The 16,587-nt window shown below is 49.6% G+C and overlaps 1 protein-coding gene across 1 annotated transcript in view; it reads left to right on the top strand.

Annotated features, from left to right (window-relative positions):
• Nucleotides 1-16,587, top strand: part of BCR (BCR activator of RhoGEF and GTPase) — an 81,166-nt gene that overhangs the window by 29,485 nt on the left and 35,094 nt on the right. Inside the window, exon 2 of the mRNA XM_010217407.2 lies at nucleotides 9,031-9,215. Within this exon, the coding sequence (XP_010215709.2) occupies nucleotides 9,031-9,215 (185 nt within the window). The remainder of the gene's footprint in view (nucleotides 1-9,030; nucleotides 9,216-16,587) is intronic.

The raw sequence follows: 16,587 nt of genomic DNA, 5'->3' as shown, positions 1-16,587 counted from the left end.
GTGGGTTTTCCTCTCATCTGCTCTTCAGCCTCTCTGAAAAGTCTGGCAACCTGGCTGGCTCTGCTGTGCCCAGCATCGCAGAGTCAGGTTTCTCTAAACTTCTCTCCATCATCATGATTAGAGGAGAGCTCCTCGCGTGTGAGCGCAGGAGCTCCTCCTCTCCAGCAGGTACAAGGCAAAAGGGTGGTGCTGGAGAGCTGGAGTCCACCTTCAGCACCCTTCACAAAACCAGCGTCTGCAACCACCTTGCCATGGTTATGGAGCTCTCCAAAGTGTTTCCTCCAGCCTGGCAGGAGGATGCGGAGCTGGGGCCGCAGCTGTGTTGGGGGAAGGTTTCTTGGTCGTCTGGGCAGAGCCATCTGCCTCGCAGGGCATCTCCCTCCATGAGCTTGTTTGGGGCCAGGATGGCAAATCCATCTTGTCTTCTCTGTTTTTATGGTGGAACAAGTAAGACATGAATGGCTGATTTACAGTGTAAACAGGAAAATAGTGACTAGGTTTATTGGCCTCCGAGCGTCCCAGCTGCACTGGTGAAGAAGCACGGCAGTGTGAAGCAGGCCAAGGCGGCATCGCGGGGCTTGTCCTGAGGGAGGGCACGGCTGGAAGCAGGACAGCCTCTTATCAGCCCTGCCGGCCCTTTTCTGAAGGACTTGCAGTCCCCCCGTTCCTTGCCCCGTTCCTCCCTTCCCTTCTCACAAACCCGGCCCCGCCATTAAAGGCCGGCTTCAGCGGGCGCTTCCCTCCCTCCCTCCTGGCAGGGCTTTTGCTCTGTGTAGTTAAATGCAGGAAATGGAATATATACATTGTGTCCGTTTGCTCTGGCCATTAGTCCTTCTTATTTCTCCTAGTTTTTTAATCCCTCTGCTTCTCTAGAGTTTGCTGTTGCTAAATGTCTTTGGAAGCTGCTGCCAAGACCGCAGCCAGCAATAGCATCTGTGCGTTGCGGCCCGTCACCTGTCTGCCCGACCAGGGGTGAGGCCACACTAGGAAAGGGACAAGCAGCCCCTCAGTGCACTTAGGAGGGGCAGCTTCCCATGGACTCTGCTACTAGATATCTTTAGATGAGAAACCCAGGGCAGCAGAGCAGAGCAGCAGTGCTCGCTCGAGCAGGCGCGGTCCTCCCTGCTCCGTTATGCTGGTGATGAGCAGCAAGTTGGACAAGGGAGCTGCTCTGGCTTATAAAATAGCACTCCTCCCAGTTATTTTTAGCCTGGCCAGCTCCTCCTGAGCTCACTGTGCTCCTGCAGGCAGCCCTGCCACGGGATACGGGACAGGAGCAGGAGCTCCTTCTCTCCTCGTGCTGCCCACACTGCTGTGTGAAGCAGCCCGACTTCTCTCTTGGCCTCCTCATGTCTGTGTATGTTGGAGGGAGCGTGTCTTTTTTTTTCTTTTTTTTTTTAAATCTTATTTTTTAAAGGAACCTTTTTGTTTTTCCGTTGCAGTCAGCTTGCACCTCTAATGCAGTCGGTGCTGCTGCTGCCTTTGGTGCGAAGCCGTAGGTGCTTGTGGATGTGTCTGTCTGACTTTGCATTTGCTAACAAGAAAAGACTGTAACTCTGAATGACTAGGCCTCAGATTTGCTTTCTGTCTTGTTAGACTTGCCGTGAATTAAAGCAGTGAACCTTGGTATGCAATCCTGAGCAAGGAATGGAAAAGAAAATTGGAGAGAAGTTCCAGTTCGCTCTGCGACTTGCTTTGCCAAGAACATCCAGTGGCCTGACTGCCAACGTGAACCGAACATGGAAATGTTTTCAGCCTGCCTGCGAAGGATGTTGAAAATGTAGAACAGGGGAGGAGCCCAAAGACAAAGACCCTGGAGGGAAACATTCCCTTCCGGCCCTCTCCGAGGCAGGAGTCCGAGATCCTCATCCATGGCGAGGTGTGGCGCACCACGGGTCACGGTTAACTTTGCTCTGTGTGTTAGTAACACAGTTCTCAGTCATGTGCAGGAGGAACAGTAAGGAAAGAAAAAAGACAAGAGGAGTTTCCCTGTTTGGGGCTCTGCCCTGCCCTTGGAGTTGAATGGATGGCACCTACCTGGTGGGGATCTGACCAGGGTTTCTCTGTCTTTACTGGTTGGCAATGTAGGTACAGCCAGCGGTGCTGGGAGCGTTGCTCATTCATACATACATGTATTTATTTGTGAAGGGCTCAGCGTGGTGACCCACTCAGCCTTGCCGAGTGCCTTGGAGGGCAGGCAGCAGCCAGTAGGACGCTGCAGTGTCCTGCTGGGGGAGAGGTTCAGGTGTTGTGTTCTGCAGTGACTGTCAGGGACATTTTATATCCCTAGTTAGTTGCTTGTCCCAGAATGTACAGATTGCTTTGGAGATACCTGGTATTTGAAAGGCCACATCTTCAAAGCATGTAACCTAGTTTCCTCCTCATCACAACTGTTATCATCAGAGGAGTTACTCTCTCTCCTTTGTGGCATGAAATGAGGGCACTGCCCTCCTGCCACTTCAGTTTGCTTAGGATTGATCCAAATGTCACATGTCTAAGATGGGGATTTACACCCTGCTGCTCTTTTCTTGCCGCCCTCTGTGGTGATAACCAGGGTCAAAGCCGACCTGAGCGTCACGCGTGGGCGATGGCCTCATCCACGCTCCTTAGCAAGGAGGGATGAGCCACGTGGACGTGGTGCTGGCTCGCAGGAGGGGAGTCTGCAGGGTTTGCGTGCTACAATCTCATCTAGTAAAACATGGGTGCTCCTGCACGGCCAGGTCACCCTCCTGGGTGTTTTTCTCCCACCAAACTCTTTCTCTGGCCTTAGTGAGCACTTCTGTGTGCCCGGTGTGAGGAGGATGCCTTTAGCTTGCCCTGAGGTGGAGAAAGGTCTCGGCCATCTGAGCTTTCGCCTCTTGCCTGGATTATCCTGGGACCTCAGTCTCTGTGAGTATTAAATCGTGTTGTATAAAGTCTCCTGTTCCCAGCAAATGCCAGTCAGTGCAAAGTGCAGCTCGTCTCTGTAACTGATTGCTACAGACAGATCAGACCTGTCCTCATCTCCACGAGAACTCTCTATAGGATATGGAGGGACAGATTCAAGACTGCTGGTTGCCTTTTTTTAGATGTTTAATGATCTGGGTTTGACACACCTACGAGATTAAACATGGGCTGCAATTAACAATTCATCTAAAGACTTAAAATCACTGTCTGCTACAAGGATAAAGCTCATCTGTGGTAGAGACAGATTCTTGGGGGCTGCTTTAAGTCTGTGGCCTGAGATCCCTTGATACGAGGAGGGTGAGGAGAGAACCACCAGCTGTCTTAGCTGCTTCTGTGTGTAAGATGCATTGCTCTCTCCTTCTCCCTCTCAAAGAAAATGCAATTTCTCTCCCTCTCCTGAGACCTGGGGTAGAATTTGACATGTGGCAGATTCTTGTTTCTGCAGTCACTTAGCAAGCTGCAGAAAGATCGCCTAATACAAGAGGAGAGAGAGGGGGACACAAACCTGGCTTGAATATAGTGATGAAAATCTGCTGGAGTTTTGGATATGCAGAACTCTTTTCTTGGCTGTGGTATAAGCTGAAGTTACCATTCCGGAGTCCTGTTATGTACCTGGAAAGCTCTCTGCCTGGGGTACTGGCCCCTAGAGAGTGTTTCAGTGCTTCCTGTCAACATTTAGAGCCCATTTCATGTCTGCCTGCAGATGGGAACTGCAACTTAGCTCCTTTGTGTGAAGCTACTTGTTTAACTCGGCCTCATCTTCGCGGGTTGCTGGGTGTTTCCCGTGGGCTGATCTGTGTTTGGCGGCAGCCCGTGCTCACAGAGAGGTTGTTCAGCCGCTGTGAGCAAGACCATCCTACATGGACCTTTTCCTTCTCCGGCGCCTGGTGGGGTGTCTCTAGGAAGGCTGTCAGCGCTGGGAGCTGCGTTCCCTTTATTCCCCTGTGCATAGGAGAAAAAGAGCATTTGAGGCCACAGACAGACGTAAAGTAGTTTACTTTTAGCCTCTCTGTTTTCATTCTTATCCAATACTAATGAATGGATTTGCAAACTAATAGGATACATGCTGTCGTACTGTCTAATGTAGAGAAGAGATGCAGAGTTTGAAGAAGAGAGTTGATTTAGGATCTGGTTAGTGGTAAATGGAGCTTTATTGATCTGAGCAGAATAAAGACATTGGATGTTGACATAGTAAAGTTTTTTTCTTTTGGTTTGTTTTTTTTTCCTTCCTTTTGGTGTGTGATCCTGGCTCTAGGGCAGATTCCTGCAATAGTAGACAGTGTAACTATCATTCATGGATTCCAGTTTTGGGCAAAGTTTCCAAATAGTCATTGGGCTGTTTCCTGGCCTTGAAGGGGGAAGACTTGGAAAGTGTCAAGGAAAATAAGCAAGATGCTTAGTTTCCATAGTTTCTTTATTATTATTATTCTTTAGAAAGTTCTGCTCAATTCCCTGGGCAGCTGCATTCACAGTCCATCCACACCAAAGTACTTCTACATGTGCTCAGCATTGGGCCCAGATCCCTGCTCCCTCTGCAAGCTGCCTGTCTTGTACTGAGAAATAAGATGTTCTGATTCCATGTTGTTTATCAGCAAGGAAACCAATGTGTGCAAAAGCTTGTATTAAGGTCGGGAGAGTACCCTAGTAACATAGATTATAAAAAAAAAAAAAAAGGGTGGTGGGAAATGCAGCATTTTGGTAACTTGTCGCCAGCCCAACCATTTCTAAATCGCAGAATTTGACTATGGTTCAGCCCGAAGGAAACTGTAGCTGTGCTTCGCTCCTGCGTTACACACAGGCAGCGGGGCAGGGGTGGGTATCCTTTCAGTTTGGATTTCTGTGCCGTGAACCAGATCAGAGAGCTCATCCAGCTTGGAGCAGAAACTTCAGAAATACTTTTTGTTGAGCTGCCGAGCTCCTTTCCTGGCGCGCAGCTGCTTGCGGGGCTGCAGAGCTGAGGGCTTGGGGGACGTGGCCAGGCAGCGCTTTACGGCTGGTGGCTGCCAGGACAAGGCATCGTCTCCCTGTGGCCTTAGCCCTTCCCTGCGCAGAAGGGCGCCCCGAGCCTTAGCTCTCTTCTGCTCTGCAGCTGGCAGCTAATTTTGCAACATGTATAAACATTCCAGACGTGTGCTAGCCTTGGTACCAGTCGTGATGCATCCGTGTTGGTGCGGGGCTTTGGCACGACATGGAAAACGGTCTCCAGGTTTCTGGGTGTTTGCTTGCGTGGGCAGGTCTGCACTAGTCTGGGTCCGCAGCTCTCAGCCAGAGCACAGGTTGGAAGCTTCTTGACGTGCTGCTGTGAAGCTTCTCAAACACCTATGGGTGCTGGAAGAATGACATGTGCTTTGAACCATCGTGTGGCCTTGGATTAGATGCAGTCAATGTTTCTTTTTATTAGAAGCTCATTTCTTTTTCCCTTCCCTTTTGCAAGGTAGACCTCTGCCTTACTCCCAAGGAGTGGATGTGGCACCGAGTAGGAGGGAATAGTCGTCTGTGGCAGCTGACACTGGCACCTGGCAGTCGGAGGTCGTGCTCTGTGGCCAAGTCTCTGCAGGGTCTATAGTTCCACTGCTAAGCCGGGTCCCAGGCCTTGAACCCAGGCTGCTTTGCTCCCTGCCTGAGATCCTGTTTTCAATTTCTTCTTTTCTACTTCCCTTTCATTCATGTCTCAAGCAGAGCCCCCACAGCAGCATCCGCCAGCTCCACTGACGCTTCTGGGAGCAGAAGGCTCAGGGGGGGCTGTCTGCTTGGGATGTCCTTCTGGTGCTGTCGCAAACCGCGTGTTTGAGCCCATCATCCTCCCACCCCTTCCCTTTTGTTAGCTGTTCCCTGTGAGGTGTCCCTGTGTTTCCTCCCTCCTTAGCTCTTTCCCATCCCAAGAGATTTTGACGGGGTGGTTCCTGGGGTGGGTCGCTGACAGGAGGAGAACGGTGGCCCTCTCCGTGCTCTCACTACCCCGTGGCTTTAGCTGAGGAACCCAGCGCTGTCCCCTGGCCTGGGCCGCTCTCTGCAGCAGCAGCGCCCCGAGCAGCCGGAGGCTCCGCTGAGCGCCCGTCTCCCGGCCCTTTCCTCCAGTCCCTTCTGCTCCGGGTGGCTGCAGATCCGAGCAGCCGGCACAGCGCTGTGCTAGCCTGCGTTTAGAGATGGGAATAGGCTAGTTGCCCTAGCAACAGCGCTCCTCTTAATCACGGAGATACAAGTCTACAGCTCCTGTCCGTGTTAGGATTGTGTGGTGTGTTTGGCTGCAGTCATATTTGTTGGGATAAATGGTGGAATAAAAACCTGAAGGTCTTTCTGCCCTGGAGATGATAAAAATCTCCCTAGGTAGATTTCGGTGCCTTTCCAGCAGTAATAGAAATAAGAGATATAAAGACTCCTGCTAAGCTTTTTAATGTGCAAAGGATCCCTGGAGGTTGCAGAAATCAGATTTTAAATTCTGCGCAGAGCTTTCTGCGTGCAGATCCCATGGCGACCCGTGGCACTGACGACCAGCGTCTTCCTTCCTTGCCGAGACACGGATCCGGGCTGCTGGGATGGGCAGGCAGAGCGAGGGGTTTAAGGGCAGGCTGGGAATAAACCTTCCCCCTCCTTTGGGTTGCGTTTAAGGCCTTTCTGGGCAGCAGAGGCAGTCTGTATTATGGAAGTTTAAGGGTGAAGCCTGCTTTTTAGCAGGAGAAAGTAGGGAAAGAAAAAACACTAAAAACTAAAAGTCTTCCTGCTAATAGAATTTAGGCTGGCTTCAATCTTCCCTCTACAGAAATGGAGCGAACTATAAAATTAGCAGGGGTGGACGTCAGGAGTGAAAGAATCATTCCTGCCTTCGTTTTTGCACGACAATAGGGTTTCCACACATGTCCTGGGAAAAATGGGCTTGCATAGAAGTAGTTTAAAGAAACTTCTGAAGGAAAAAGAGCTCTTCCTGCTCCAAGACATGAAGGTGATGCAGGAACCTGGTACTGATGCTCCTCCCTGGGTAATCCAGGTAACTGCTGGGCTCAGAAAGCGACACAAGGGAGAGCTCCGTGGGAAAGCAAGTATCCGCATCCTCTAAAGGTGCTAGTGTGGTGTGGGTTTGGTTTTGTTTTTATAAACATATGGCATCAATAGTGCCGTAGGAGACACTCTGCCTGCTTTATATTTTAATTCTGGTTTCTGAAAGCAAAATGATTCCTAAAAGTTCCCTGTGACCAAATGAAAGACCAACCATCTTCTGCGTGGAGGAGACTTTTAATTTTTTTCTTGCCTGTTTGGATGGTGGGAGGTTGGGGTTGTGCTGCCTTCTCCTTAGCATCCTTTTAGCCAAGGAGTCCTTAAATCCCGGTGTGAGATTTGATTGGCTTGCAGGTAGCTAAGTATAATCCAACTTCAGAGTGTCTAAAGATCTGTTTGTGACTGAGCATCTTTATTTCAGCAACTCATTTTCAAGCCTCTTTAATCGAATCAGTTCAATGGGGTGTATTCTGAATAGCTGGGGAGCTCCGGAAAGCCTCCAGCATCCGTACAGAGAAGGTCCCTTCCGAAGCACACGCGCCAACTCTTATGTTCCATTCCTATTGTCTTGCACTAATAAATAAGTCTTTTGAGGAGCTCTAAGGGCTTGTGCACAAGGTAATGCTGCAAGGCGGGGTGAGTGGCATGAAACTTGTTGAGCTGGTTAAAATAATATTGCCACGGGCCTTCAGCAGCCTGGAGGCCTCAGATACAGCTGCTCTTCAGCTGGGTGGTGTTTGGTACAAATCAGGGCAGACACTCAGCTCCACAGTGACTTTATTGTTGGCTTCTCAGTGTATTGTTTGCATAAATTCCCTAGACCAGCTCTGCCTCCTGAATAAGCCACATGGATCAAGTTTTATTCTGTTTCGCACAAAGTTCGCATCCTTTTGCTGGAATGAGTCAGGCTTTAGCTGAGTTTTCTGTGCAGGAGGAAAGTGGGCTTTAAAATGTTACTCCTCCACCCTGCCGTAGTGATGCAGAGCTGCGTTATTAGTATGCCTGGCAGCTGCTACCTATTACTTTCACAGAACCTGGATTTTTATGAAAACAAGTGAAATTTGCTTCTATTTATGTTCCAGTGTGAATTGAATGTAAAATTTTATACTTTTAGGAGGAAAAATGGGATCCTTTTTGTGGCTTTGTTTTCCTTAATACTCCCTGGCAGGGAGTAATCCTCCCATAATAGTCTGTGTGGCATCGGCCGCAGGCCCGGGTGGCCCACGCGTGAAGCTGCCTCCAGCTGCCCGTGGGCTGCTGCTCAGAAGGCAAAGTTTGCTCCAATGTATGTGTTTGTATATGCAGAAATGTCCAAGACCTTTAATCCGTCCACAGAGGAGGGAGCTGCTCAGTTTGTCCTTAGCACAGTCTTTGCAGGAACAGTCTCCGCACCCAGCATCCAAGTAGCAAAGACACCAGTTTTACTGCTTCCCTTTCCTGCAGAAGTTCCGTGACGTTTTCTGCAGTAATGGCTAATTTGACTTTTCATGCCACCGCGCTGCCTTTTTTGTTTGGGAGGAGGCGGCTGTTTAAGGACAACCAATGCAGGGCCTCTTAGGATTTTATTTTTGGCAGCAGGCCTGTTCACTTGCCATGTAAGATCTTGCTTTTCTAGTCCTCTTGTTCCTGAGAGATCTGCAAGGATTTGTGTTTTCCCTGAGCTATGTATTACGTGTAATTGCTGAACAGGTAGAGGTGTCACCTGTGGCTGGTTGCACACAAAAACAAGGGCCTATTACCCTAGACAGCAACATCCCTAAACCCAGACTGCAGAAGCTCAATGGAGGCTACAGAAGGATTTCTTTTCTGATGCTTTTGAGGAGAAAAAAACTCTGATTAAACAAACATGAATTTTACATATTAGAAAGGACTTGAGTTTTTAGAATTTGCAATGACTGAAGTGAGCGAGCTTAGTGACACCATGAGTTTAATTAATTTACGCCTCCGCTTGATCTATATTTAACTATCACTGACTCTGGATTTACTGATAAGTAAGGATCATAGCTGGGAGGCAAGCGGCGGTCTTGCTTGACCAGCCTGCCTCCTGTGCAGCTTGGCTCCAACCAGACACACTGTTGTGCTGTTTTGCAGATGCCCCATTCGGCGGCACGCCGCCCAGCTACGCGTACGACGCAGACCGCGCCGAGGAGCAGAGGCGCCACCATGACATGATGCCCTACATCGATGACTCGCCGTCGTCCTCGCCCCATCTCAGCTCCAAGAGCCGGGGCAGCCGCGACACCCTCTCCTCAGGGTCTCTGGAGTCCACGAAATCAGTGAGTCCTTTCCCTGCCTTTCCGGGTGTCCACAGAGCCTTGGAGGATGGTGGTGGGTGGCTGTTGTGGCAGCGAGCGAAGGCTGGGGCTGCCAGCGTGGTAGCATAGGCTAACTGCTGTCCTACAGTGGTGCCTGATAGGTACAGTTTGTTTAAAGCTAAGCTGAGGCTTCACTCCAGTGCCGAGTCCAGGCTTCAGGGATGAGTGTCATGTACATATTTTCAAGATTGAGTTTTTCACCCTCTTGGTGTGAATTTAATTGAAGAGAATTGGTGAATAATTGCTGCTAAAAGGGCCTCTACATACCAGATATTTGGAAAAAGAGACTATGGGGCAAAACATCATAAATATGTTTGGGAGGGTGTTGAATGTGTGCATTTGTACGTGTGTTTTGTCATTGCCATTCACAAGGAAAATTATATATTTTCAGGTAAGTTAGAGACTTTGATAACTTATGTAGAACAGAACATTGCTTTTCTGTCCTCTGGAAAGGGAATAAGAGGAATTAAAATTGCTAGTTCTGAACTCTGGTGACTTTCGGTAGGAAATGGCTGTGACTCATAAGGAATTTTACTATTCGCTTTTGCTTTCTAGATTGTAGAGCTCTTCAATTCCACATTCCTGTTCCTCTACCTATCTTTGTCATCTGCAAACTTCTCTTTTGTTGAAGTCATTCATAAAACTGCTTAATAACACAAGGACAACTGTAGCTTCCTTCATATTTGTGCTTCTAAGAAAGTATAACCACCCAACCTTGAATTGCTGTATTATAAATAACAGTTAGAATTCTATCATACAAGTTATTTAATGTAGATGTTGACTTTGCATTGTTCCACCTTATTAATCAAGGTGTCATGGGAGAAGATGATGGATGTTTTACAGATAGCAGGATACATATAAATCAACACCATCACCTTTATCAAACAGTTTTATTCATCTTACATCAAAATGATTTCAAGAGTTTGACGAGCTCCACAAGCCAGGCTATTTAGCATTCATTATGTACATCTTCTTATCACATTTTATCGGTTAAGTGCCATATCATATGTCTCCTTACCTTTTCAGGATGAATACTGGATTAAAAGGCCGATGTGAGACAGTATTCTTGGTCTTCCTTTCTCATTTACAATAATGCATTTTTAGGATTTCTTGAAGCATTTTCAAGTACATGGATTGTTGATGTTTGCTCATTTGAATTGAATATAATGTCTAGGATCTGGACAGCTGCTTGTGCTTTAACTTTTTAATTCTGAAATGCTTCCTTATCTCTCAAGATGAGATTTCTTATAATATGCAAGAATTCTTTTTGAGTGAAGAAGTGACAGCATAATCCTTAAAGCTTCATGAGTGTTTTAGTATTGGCTTGAGACATTTCTAGAACACGTGTGTCAGCATTAAGAAGTGTTGTATGACTGCATATGGTTGAGAATCGTCTTCACAGAAGCAGTTGTCATAGTGTCTGTGTGACTGGTGGCCTGGAAGAGACATTGCCTAATGTCTCATCTCTTCTTGATTCATTTGAGTATTGCTTCACGAGCCTCCCTCCCAGTCATTTTTTCATCCATAAGTGGCTGCTCCCTTGTCTTTGGCTTTCCAGTCCTTCCAGGAGAACAACGTTTTGCAATAATCTTATGATGTCCATCTTCCACAAGGATGCAGTAGTATCAAGGGGATGGTTTTACAATTAAAACAAACAATTCTCATGTCTGTTGCTTATTACTTTTAGGCCTTACAATTGAAAACTCTATTTTCCTTTGTGTCTTGGCTATGTACTTCATTTCATTCTTGCCATTTAGTTTATGTGCTGAATTCTTCATACAAATTCTCTCTCTCTCTCTCTCTGTATCTTTCTTTTTCCTTCCCTGGCTGTGTGATGTTCCTAGCATTCTAGCCAATCCCTACCTCAGAAATCCAGATGACCTTCATTTCCATGGCAAGCAGAACCCATCTGCATAAACTCTTCTTTTCCAGAGCGTGATAAATCTGCATTCCGTAAAGCTCAAATCCTCAGCCATGTGCTGCATCACACAGTTGGTCCAGGATGTCTTGTGTACGTCAGTGGTGCTCCTGTCTTCCAGAAAGGAAGTTTTGCTGCTCCCATAAGAAGGAGGGGTCCTAATACAGCTGGGGCTTCTGACAGTGCCAGTCACGAGGAGGGTCCGTCACCAGGAGGAAGAGTCTGACCTCAGTATGGTGACGGTTCCTGCCAAACGAGTTACCCTTCCTGCCATCACAAGTAGTTAGATGACTTGTAACTGTAGTTATGTTTTCAGCTGTTGTGGAAAAGACATCAGTAACAAATACAAGTGCCAAAGGCACTGTACCGAGCCAAGCACGTAAAATATCGTTGACCAGAAGCTTGGAATAGCAGGGCGTGCATCTCGTTGTTTTGCTATACTTGATTGTAAGCAAATTATTTTTGTTTACATGTGCCTTCTTTGTAGTTAACCTCCTTGTCCTCCTGCATCCTTTTAGGTGGCTGTAATTGCTCTGACAAGTTTAGATTATCATTATGACCAGAGACTAGAAGTCACCAGTTGCCGTATGCATTAATACAACACGTGCATTGTATGTAGCACTTTCACAGAATGTAAAGCTCGCAAAGTCATTTGGAAATTAAGAAGTGACTGCAGTGTCTAGCCCTGCCTTGTGCCTGTGACCTTCTCTTGAAGCTTTGTGCTGATTTTCAGTTCCTCAGTCATGCCCTGTTTTTCCTGCTCTGTTCTATGTGAACGGTACTCACTGGATCCAATATTTTCTTTCCAGTGCTACGTGTGTGCCGTATTTACAGGGCGCTGCTCAAGCTCTGTTCTGAGCACAGAAGCTCTCATTTCCTGTTGGCACGATGGCAGCTGCCGGCAGTGCTGGAATGCTACCGAGGGCGTCATTATCCCCGCAATGCCCTGAGATGGGGAGCGGGCACGTTTGCTAACCGCGCGGAGCCGGGCGGGCAGATTACAGGATTAGCGCGTCTGCTAATTTTGGGCGCTTGCTGTGAGATACCTAATGGTCTGAAAAAATAGCTTCTGACTCCTAATGCAGTTCTCGCCATGTTCCAAACACAACCCCTTTAATTTCACTTGCAGCTCAAAGTTATCGGCATTCCAGTCAGGCATATGGAAAATGAAAAACGTGCTAACAGTGACTTTTTTTTTTGATGTGGTTTTAATTGATTCTCTTAATGTCACACAGACACTGTGTAGCAGAAGGAGGTTTTCCAAAGTGATGTGCATCTGTATGATCTGTGAGACCAGCCTTCCCCTTGCAGGCTGTCGCTGTCTGGATACTGAGGGCATTTTCCTTTGACTTATTTTGTGGGCTTGCTTGGGACTTGGCGTTTTTCTGCCAAATGTCTGGTCAAGTTCTGCCTCCTGACAGCAGCTTGGTTGGACAGCATGTCAGGGCCGTGTCTGCTGCGCGTGCTGGGCTGGGAAGAGCAGCGCCCTCCTCCAAAAGCAGCGAAGGGAGAGCTCCCGGGCCACCCCCCGAGGAGCATCACAGTGTGTGTGAGGTTCAGGGACTGACTTCCCGGGACAAGGGCCGCGAGGTCACAGTTGACTGTGGAGTTTGTGGTCTCCTTCCACATCCTTATCGTTTGATATCTGTCTTGCAATTGCCCTATCTGCACCACCTAAGTAAACCGAAGTAAACCGACCTGACTCCAAACTGCACCTCTCCGGCCACGTTGTGGATATCCATATTCCACCTGCTGCGCATCCATTGCCTCCGTCTGTGACTGTCTAAGGAGGGTGACAAGAGGTGCACCAGCCTTAATTTGCCTGTCACCCCAAAAGGAAATAAGCAGTATGGGTGTATGCAGGATCTCAGCATCTCCTGGCTTGTCACTGCTGTGGTAAAGATCCTTAATGAATGTTTGCAGCCAGCTATGTTGTACCCCCTCTTCTGGCTCTTCCAGAAGCTCATGCTGAGCTGCTGGGGCATGTCGTGACGTAAAGCCAATGTTTTTGCCAAACTTTGGCTGCCATTCTGAGGCAAGCCTACAGGCCACTGGTGCATGAATCGTTTGTTTATTTAACTGGGGAAGTGATTTAATTTTCCTCAGGCTTGCTTTTGGTAACAGCAGAATTGCTGTGATTGAGTGTTCCAAAAATCCTGGAATCCTGGCTTGCAAATATTATTTGGCAATTGGTTGCCAAATAATAGAATTGGTAGCTTCGGGAAGAGTGAGACAACATTTGTAATAGGTATTGAGGCCCTTGGAAAAGGAAGAGAGAATGTGTCTGTCTTCTGCCTTTGTTGAGGGTGAAAGAAGATAGCTGGAGAGTTAGAGGAGCAGAGCTGCCTTCTGTCCGCCTGGGGCACGGGAGGCTGCTGAGACCGCTGGCCAAGTTAGTGACTTGCAGCGCAAAAGAGGACTTGTCATGGCCAGGAGTTTGGAGTTGGGGAGCTAGTTGCTTAGATGCTCAAGAGACTGAGAGTGTTGGGAAGCTTCCCAGCCGTGGTGGCCTCGTTGGTGCTGCTCGTCATGTGGGGAGGTTCTGGCAGTGGGAAGGGTGGGAGCGAGGCCTTTCCCGACCCGCTCGTCGGCTGCACCAGGTTGAGCCCGCGCAGGGAGCGGGTGCTCGGTGGAGAAGGGCCCAGGGCAGCTGAGGCTGCTTCCAGCTCGGCTCCTGCAGAGCTACGGCCCTGGGGTCGTGCAGCGCGTCGCTGGGACTTGTGCAGCTCTTAGCTGCTCTCGGGATCTCCGCCGCCTCCATCTCACCACCCCCAGCAGATGTGACGACTTCTGCAGCTCGGGACTGTGCTGGGCTGGGCAGCCCTTCCTGAGCAGAGCTCCGGTGTCGGCCTGAAAAACGTAACTCTGGCTCCTGTCCCTGCTCCCGCCCTGTGTGGAGCAGGGTTGCTTCAACACAGAGCGTGCCCCATGCAGTATCAATAGGCAACATGACACCCCCAGCCTGCTTGGCAGAAGCTTTCAGCGATATCTACACTTTAAACGTTGAAAAGAACAGTTTTCCCCTTTGCAGGCTTTCACCTTCTCCATGAGACTGCAAGCCGTCCTAACGGGAAGTGTCTCCTGGAACAGCTCCCTGTGCAGTGCTGAACACGCTGTTCCTAGGAAGGTCTCGGAGCTAAAGAGCCTTTGTACCCCGCCGTGCTGGCCCTTCCGCCGGCTCAGTCTGCGTCCTTCTGGCACTGGCAGTCATTGCCATTAGTCCAGAAAGCCCTGGGTTCCTTATCCAGCATCAGGAAGAGCTGAGTCTGTGTGATCTGCGGAGCCGCTGAATCCCGGGCTTGCAGTAATTGAACACAACAGGCCGTGCCAACCTGGTTAGTAAACTAAGTGCTTAGAGTGACAAGCTGTAAACATGTGGTGAGTGGCTGTGGCCGCGGGCCAGCGAAGGTGCTCCCGCTTGCTAGCACCTTCTGTGCTTTTAACCGCTCGGGCTGCCTTAGAGTCAGCCTGCAACATTGCCCCTTGGATTGTGACTCTGTCCTTTGGGCTTTAACTCCTTGGGAAGCAAGAAGCAGCAGCCAGGTGAGGAGGAAACAGCAGTACGTTATAGGTGAGACGCCTTCCCTTTGTGCTCCGGGCCGCCTTCTCTTCATTCTCTCTTCTACATTTTTTTTTTCTTTTTTTCACCAGCAAAGCACTGGTTTCTAGCCTGGGGCCATGGGGCTCCTGTGACTGATAGGGCTACTCAGGTGCCTCAAGGTTGTCTTGTAATAGTGATTTATTCCTAAGCACATGGGCAAAGAGGTAGCCAAAAGAATGGAGAAGGGCCACAAATGGGTGCTATCGGAGTGGTGGGGATAAAGTCAGAAGGTGAAAAATGGGCAGAGTCATCCGAGTGAAAAGGTGGCTACGTGAGCCGGGCAGGAGGCTGGCGTTCCCCTGACCCCCTTAGCTCCTCTGCTAATGGCGGCTGCTCCCGCATCCTGCTGGGAACGTCCCAGCCGCGCTCGGCTACGAGGTGTGTTTTTCCCGTAGTTAATGGGGCCTGGTGGATGTGGCACCAGCTCCTCCCTTGGCCGCAGAGGTTTCAGACGCTTCCTTCCTGCCAGGGAGGGCCTGGCCATGTGGCTCTCCCTGCGCCAGCCCGGCCCCGACGTGGTCCCGCTTGCCTCAGAAACGGAGCAGCCTGGGAAGCTGCTGCGGTCACGGCCTGGCTGCTCCTTTCCTCTTCTTGTCACGTGTGTTAGGGACAGGGCAGAGGTGCCCTTGGCACTGGCTGTGTCGTGTCCGGGCATGCTGTGGGCAGGATCGGGCATGGAGGGCAGCAGCGCGGGGTCTTTGCCTGCTAATTGCCGCTTGGGGCGGACAGTTGAGCCTCTTCCCAAGCCTGCAAGTGGGAAGTGTTGTAATACAGAACAGCAACTCGCTGCTCGGCTTCCCAGCGTTGGTACCACCTTCCAGCGACTTTCTCAGTGCTGGAGTGAGTTTCCTAGCAAGCGTGGCCCAGAGAGCACCCTGTGGCGACGGCAGCCGCGCGCGGCCGCGCTCCGGGAGTTCATGTGGCAGCGGGCGCAGCTGCCCGGCGCCCCGGTAAAGGCGAGAAAGGGCCGGCCGTGGAGGAAACGCAGAGCGGTCGCGATCCCAGGCGCAGCAGGAGCAGCACAAGCACCTTGTCCTATATGTGAGGAAGCTGTGTGTAAATCTGAGCGCTGGAAACCTCACTACGTGCTCCGTGATTGTGGGATACCTCCCCGAGGGTCCCTTCAGCACCTGCTGCTGCATTGCTTAAAGCAGCCTCTGTGCTCTGCCCGGCTCGCTCCCAGGCTACGGGTTCTCCAAGCATCGTACTGAGAACCTATAAAAAGGGTTAAAACGACACTGTGGGCTCCCCAAAGTGACCTTGCTGCTGACAGCCAGGAGGGAAGGTCCCTAGGGTCTCCTCAAAGCTGTTTCTCTCTCTGAAAGCAGATCCCTTAAAGAAAGAAAATCAGCATCCAGGCAGACGGCGCTGCCTCTGTCAGCTGAGGCTGCCCAGTGAGAACTGGCTTGTAAATTACAGCTTTGATTTGCAAAGAGGAGAGCTGTTGTCGCAGTCGTGATAGGGAAGTTTGAATCATTTAAATGACTTGCCGTTGTGTGCTGCACTTTACAGATGTTACAAATGTACCCGGATGGTTTTTAAATCCTCACTTCCTCCAAGAGAAGCTGCTAGAGACGGTGGTGGAGCTGTGTCAATATTGACCAGTGACACCGGCTCAGCAGCAGGCACTTCACAGCGCCAGTCCTTTTTCTTAGTGCTTCTTTGTAAAGCAAAGCTTTGTAAAGCAACATTTTCCTTTCGTAAATGTTGTAAGAAATGTTTGGAAACCAAGAAGCGCTGTGTTTTCCTTGCACCAGGACTGCTGGGAGCTTCATGCACCGGCGGCCACGTCTGAGCCTCTTCAGCTGAAAGAA

Source organism: Tinamus guttatus, unplaced genomic scaffold, assembly GCF_059628265.1.
Source record: "Tinamus guttatus ecotype Peru unplaced genomic scaffold, ASM5962826v1 Tinamus_guttatus_pri_ptg000459l, whole genome shotgun sequence".
In the NCBI taxonomy this organism is placed as follows: domain Eukaryota; kingdom Metazoa; phylum Chordata; class Aves; order Tinamiformes; family Tinamidae; genus Tinamus; species Tinamus guttatus.
This window is presented reverse-complemented; position numbering and strand designations above follow the sequence as displayed.